The sequence below is a fragment of the Eptatretus burgeri genome, chromosome 9, assembly GCF_056783735.1.
Source record: "Eptatretus burgeri isolate ZD-2024b chromosome 9, Ebu_testis_v1, whole genome shotgun sequence".
Taxonomy (NCBI): domain Eukaryota; kingdom Metazoa; phylum Chordata; class Myxini; order Myxiniformes; family Myxinidae; genus Eptatretus; species Eptatretus burgeri.
In genome coordinates this window covers 83,209,829-83,215,849 of record NC_140969.1, presented here as the reverse complement: position 1 = coordinate 83,215,849, position 6,021 = coordinate 83,209,829, and the positions used below count along the sequence as shown (strand labels likewise).

Here is a 6,021-nt window from a genome sequence, read left to right as displayed (position 1 = left end):
CATATTTGGTACATAGGTACAGACTGTGGAGACGGTGTGTCGTGATATACGTTCGTCATCTAAAGTGGTTGCCATGGCTCTTGTTACTGATTACAATATACAAATAAGTTTCATCAAGATCGGGCGGATTTTTTTTTTGACCGTATCACATCGACGATTTTTCCAACTTTGAAGACACGTGACTCGATAACCAGGACGAATTTCAAAAAACCAGCCTGACCAAATTTAGATATTGTTCCATATCAGAATCCGAAGGAATTTCGAAGATCGGATCATAAATGGCAGAGGAGATAGATTTTGAAAATGGACGATTTCGCTACTTTGGAGTGACCTTGACCCTCAATCGGATCAAAGGTCATACCGTCGTGCATCCCTCATCGACATCTACCCACATACCAAATATCAAGAAAATCGGAAGAAAAAATGGGGACGTACGGATGGACGGACATCGAGACTGGTTTTATTAGGTCATCTCTAACGAGATGACCTAAAACTCAAAAACTTTGCACCTCTATCGAGAAAACCACTCCACGGAAATTTTTTTTTTTTACACATGGCTCATTGTCAAGTACTGCTCATGGGGAGTAAGATGTGTTTATGATGTCATCACTGTCTTCATTATGACATAATTCGATAAGTGCAATGCTTGAAGTTTTCATAGAATTGCTATGGTCGAGTTGCCATGAAATGTTGACCTTAGGTGTGCCTCCTGTAGGAATTTATAATGATAATTATGACGTCATAGGTCACATGGTACAGGCGTCTCATCTTGGAAAAACTGAAAAACTTTGCATCTAATCTCCAAAACAGCTTAATGGAAAATATTGAAATATGGCTTTGTCAAGTATGTCCCATGGGGAATGAGATCTGTTAATTTCATCGGTGCCTTCATTATGATGTCATAATTTGACAGCATGAAAAAAAAATTATCTGCAATTGTTGAAACTGCTAACTGCTCAATGCAAAACTTTAACCAATTGATCAACCATCCATGGGAAATACAGTTTGACTAAAGTGACATAAGTCACTGGTCTGGCACCATATTACATCAAAGAAAAAAACAAAAAAAAAACAACAAAAGAGTTGGCTTGGACCAAGTCCTTCTCAAGACTGCACAGGGTAAGTATTCTATGAGGGGGGGGATAGGGTCAGGTTCCCCCCACCCCCTTGCCACGGGGCTGGTCGTTGTCCACACGGACCAAAATTGTTCTGTAGACCCCAACCTCTGATACCGAAAAGTAAACTTTTTCATAAACTTGAAATAATGAAAGTTCACCCATGCAATAGTGAATGTTCTGCTTTTTCACTGTGAGCAAGGTGATTACGGTAAACCTCTCCAATTCATGACACACGAGTTTACGGGTGAGATGAAATGCAAGCGCTCATGGAAAACGAGGGTTTACTGTAGTCTGGAAATCCACCGACCATACCGTATGTGGAGAGCATAATTTGCTGACGTCAAATTTCTATGAAAACGATAATTATTAATTGCACTTTCCTCTAAATAAACAATATATATTTAAAAAAAAATTTTCCTCTTCAAAATTACAATATGAGTGACAGATAAGGCTGAATGTTGTTTTACCATCACTTGGAATTAATTAATCAAATATATCAGTACATTGTTTGAAAAAAATCATGATAATCCAAGAGCTGTTACAAGCTGGTATTTAATGGTGAAAAAGGAACAACATGCTAAGCTAGTATGTTTTGGAATATGGAGTAACAAAAACCAAACAAGGTTTCATGCTTATCCTTGTGATTTACTGCACAAAGTCCTGGAAAACTCCTGAAAATTTGGTCTTGCATCAGTGTGTGAACCTATCTGCCACATATCGAATATGTTTAGAGTAGAAGCACCCACTCGCTTTGGGAGGAGCCTTGGGGGTGGGGCGGGGGAGAGGGGGAGGTAAACCATGTGTGCAGTCAGTTTATGAAAATTAAAAATAAATAAATAAAAAACAAACAACGTGCCTAAAAATCCTGTCTGCAGCAGGGGTTCAGTAAACCACTTGCACATGTACAGGTGAAAAATCACAAATTGTCCACGAGGTAAATTTTTTTGGTGCCCCATACATGGTGCCCATGGGCACAACCAACACATGTGCAAAATTTGGTGGAGAGTGGCCTCGCCCTGCTTTTTTACGATTTTCAGACTACACACACATGTGGAGATTTGTCTTGTCGATATTCCGTAAAACCCTGACATTTGCGGATTTGCTATTCACAGAACCCAGCAAGTCGCGGTTTTATAAAATGTGACCTGCTTCTACTTTCATAACCCGTGCTCCAGCTACTCATTTTTGCACCACCATTGGTCACACTACTCTCCCCTCCTCCAACTACTCGCAATCCCCTTAGTGATAATCACCTCACCACAATCCCCTGCACCGGTCTGTCCTCATCCCATGACCTTGACCTGCTGAGTTTCCTTGTGCTCGTGAACTTATTGTTTGAAATCCATCATGGGTCCTTAAGCATACGAGTAGAGCAGGAGAATGAATCATCACATGAAAAGTAAATAAAAATTGTTCACAGTACCGATTGTCTTTTTTGTAAGTATTTCAATGAAACTAATTCATGTGCATTCGTAATCTGAAACTTAAAAAAAAATTCCCTTGTGAATCACAAACCGCCGTGAACTTCACCCCATCTTAGAATGTCAGGGTTCTACTCCAATAACTAACATAAAAACCCTTCCAAAATGATGGGTTGGAGTTGGATTTTGGAATTTCACAATACTCTATGCAATATATTTATTAGACGAAAGCTGTCCGTTTTCCCCTCTCACCCCACGAAACATGGAAATGCTCCTCCGAGACAAATTAAGTAGAAGTTGCTTCAAATTAATCCAAACCTAAATTTAGCTTTCAACCAACACACTAATAAAAGGCTTCCTTTTATTTTTATATCATGGTATTTTTTAACCACGGGCTTCCAGCTTGTTTCATATAGTACAGCGTTTCCCAAACATTTTTGAGCGCGACCCAAATCCGGGTGTGGTGAAAATCTCGCGACCCAAGCTTCAATCAGCGTCTTTTTTTCCACGAAACATAATATCATAATAAAATCAGACAACCAGCGCTAATACATATTATATTAGTGCAGAGGTGTAATTGTAGCTTCGTCTGCATGATGTCTTCGATGTGGGGCTCGATCTTGCTGAGCGCAATGCGTATGTCGTGGTCGGGGTCGAGGCGATTGCGTGCCTTGGTTTTGATGACCGTCAGCGCCGAAAAGCCTTGCTTGCACAGATACGTGGTCGCAAACGGGAGCAGAACATTCATGACTTCGGCATCGATTATGGGCTTTTCTTTCTTGACCGCAGTCCAGAACTCTCCAAGTGACGCTTTGGCATAGAGTTGTCGATGGAACTCGTCGTGATGTAGCTCGATGAACTCTTCCTGCAGTCCATGGACATCCTCAGACAGGTCGTCAACCTAAGCCTGGAACGGATTCCTGATCCAGTGCTGGGACGCCAGATCTCTGTCCGGGATGTAGCGATCGAACTCGGTGATTAGGTTCTCCAAATGGTTCACCAGGACGGGCTTGATCGCATTGAGCGCTCCAATCTCGTCGTCCTCCCACTCCTCCAAGTACTCGTTCAACGACCGAAACGCCGCTGTTCTTCCACGCTCCAGTTTCCCCTTCCAGAGCAGCAGCTTTTCCTTGAAGGCCGACAGTTTCTCAGAGAGCGTGATGACGTTTTGATCTCTGCCTTGCATGGATGTGTTCAGTTCGTTCACTGAGGCGAAGACGTCGTTGAGGTAGCAGACTTTGAGCATCCAGAGCTTCTCGTGGAAATGGATGGCATGGCGATGGTTCTTCTCGTTGAGGAATATCTGCAGCTCTGTTCGTAGCTCCACTACACGACGCAGGACCTTGCCGCGGGAGAGCCATCTCACACTGGAGTAGAAGAGGAGATGTTGGAATTCAGACCCGAAGTCAACACACATCTTCTCGAACAGGCGAGAGTTCACGGTGCTGGCTTTGACGAAGTTGACAACGGCGACAACCTCCTGCATCACTGCCGAAAGATCCGGCGAGAGATGTTGCGCAGCAAGGTTCTCGCGATGCAAAAGGCAGTGGAGAATTCTGACGTTCGGATTGACTCACGCAGTGAATCCCTGTCGAACACCAAGCATCGCGGGAGCGCCGTCGGTGCACAGGCTGACAGTTTTCCCAGCTCAGGCCTTCTTCTTGTTGGAAGTTGTCCACGACGTTGAAGATATCGGCGCCAGTTGTCGTCGTTTTCATTGGCGTGCAGAATATAAATTCTTCTTCGAGGTCCGTCTCACCCTCGTACCTCCCGAAAATCATGAGCTGGGCGTCGTTTCCGACATCCGTCGACTCATCGAGTTGGTCGCTCCATTTTCCCGCCTTCTTCATGCGGGCCACCACCTGGTCCTTTATATCTAGCGAAAGGTCGACGATGCGGCTGTGAATCGTGTTGTCGGATAGCGAGATGGACTGCATTTTCTTGGCCGCGTCGTCGCCGCAGACGAGTCTGGCCATGTCCATGGCTGCGGGCTTGACGAGCTGTTCGCCAATCGTGTGCGGCTTCATCTTCCTTGCGCTGCGCGACGAGGTAGGATGCCAGCGTCACTTGCTTGGCAGCCAAAAGCGCTGGATTCGTCGCCGGCTCAAACCGGCTCCGCTTCAGAGCCGCTTCTCAGCGCTCGAAAAACTCACGATCCTTGTTGACGTGCTCCGCGTGCTTTGTCGCCAGATGCCTCTTCAGTTTGTTTTCCTTCAGCGATTCGTTGGACAGCACTTCGAAGCACAACACATTGTGGCTTCACAGAACCACAATCACTGATAGAAGTGAAGCCCACATCCAAAAATGCTTGCTTGTAGGAACGCTTTGCCATCCTGCAAAACGAAATAGGCGACTGGATCAGTCAGTGGAGTCAGTGTCAAGGCTAACTGACAAAACACGCAACGCAATGTGGAGCGGAAAACTGCGCTGCGCAGTCCAGCCAGATCACACAAAACAGCGTCTCGACTTGTCGGTCAGCCAATGTGAAGTCACCTCACGAAATTACTTCGGTTGCAGAGAGAGCGAGTAATTGGAAAGGCGAGCTAGCGAAATGATTGGCCTGTAGTTAACCGTTTTGGGCGGGTACAAAGTACTGAACGGTACTGAACGGCAAGAGTAGGTAGAAACGGAAGTGTCGCTGCACCTCGGGCTGAATTATCGAGTGGAACGGTACCAAACGGCATTGTCCTACGATGTGACGTTTGCGCGATTGCCTTTTACCCACTTGATTTATAAAAAAAATATATATATATATTTTGCCGGGGTCCTCGCGACCCATAGTTTGGGAAACACTAATATAGTACAAGCAGAGTACCCACCCTTTGGATGAGTCGAGTTTGTGCATTACTTGCTATAAAAATAATAATAAAAAAGGTTTAGTCTGTGTTTTGCAAGAAACCTATAGATTGCAGGAGTGCATTTAATTGGTTCGAGATGATCTGAAGAGTATGTTGCAATAGTAACTAGAGTCTAATCTCTCAACCATGTAAGGTCTAAATGTTCTCAGGGTATAAAAGGTCTAAAGTGTCGACAAACGTTAAGGGGTCTCAAACTTGCATGCACAGCTCCTTTATCTATCTATCTTAAATATATATATATATATATATATATATATATATATATATATATATATATATATATATATATATATATATATATATATATATATATATGAATAAAATTATATCACCTCATTGGGCAAACCTTTTCTTAAATATAGCATTCAGTTTCGCAACTAGATTTCCCAATTATTGTTCCCTCCTGTCCGCAAAGACGGACTCACCAATGATGAGTGCTCTGAGAAGTTATATCACTTCCCCCATGGTCAGCAGCTGAGGTAAAGTCTGGTGTGTGTGTGTGTGTGTGTGTGTGTGTGTGTGTGTGTGTGTGTGTGTGTGTGTGTGTGTGTGTGTGTGTGTGTGTGTGTGTGTGTGTGTGTGTGTGTGTGTGTGTGTGTGTGTGTGTGTGTGTGTGTGTGTGTG

The 6,021-nt window shown here is 43.9% G+C and overlaps 1 protein-coding gene across 1 annotated transcript; it reads right to left on the bottom strand.

Annotated features, from left to right (window-relative positions):
• Positions 1-3,440: 3,440 nt before the first annotated feature.
• Positions 3,441-4,521, bottom strand: LOC147020471 (protein FAM200A-like). Its single transcript, XM_085893790.1, has 2 exons — positions 4,176-4,521; positions 3,441-4,027 (listed from the first exon to the last, which is right to left on the bottom strand). The coding sequence occupies exons 1-2, from the start codon at positions 4,519-4,521 to the stop codon at positions 3,441-3,443; spliced, it is 933 nt and encodes a 310-aa protein (XP_085749916.1).
• Positions 4,522-6,021: the final 1,500 nt, after the last annotated feature.

What these genes read in the sequence shown, in the direction of transcription:
- LOC147020471 (XM_085893790.1), bottom strand. Translation starts at nt 4,521, where the DNA reads ATGGACATGGCCAGACTCGTCTGCGGCGACGACGCGGCCAAGAAAATG. An exon ending in AGGCCTGAGCTGGGAAAACT is followed by an intron (nt 4,028 to 4,175) that starts GTCAGCCTGTGC and finishes ATCTTTCGGCAG; the next exon opens with TGATGCAGGAGGTTGTCGCC.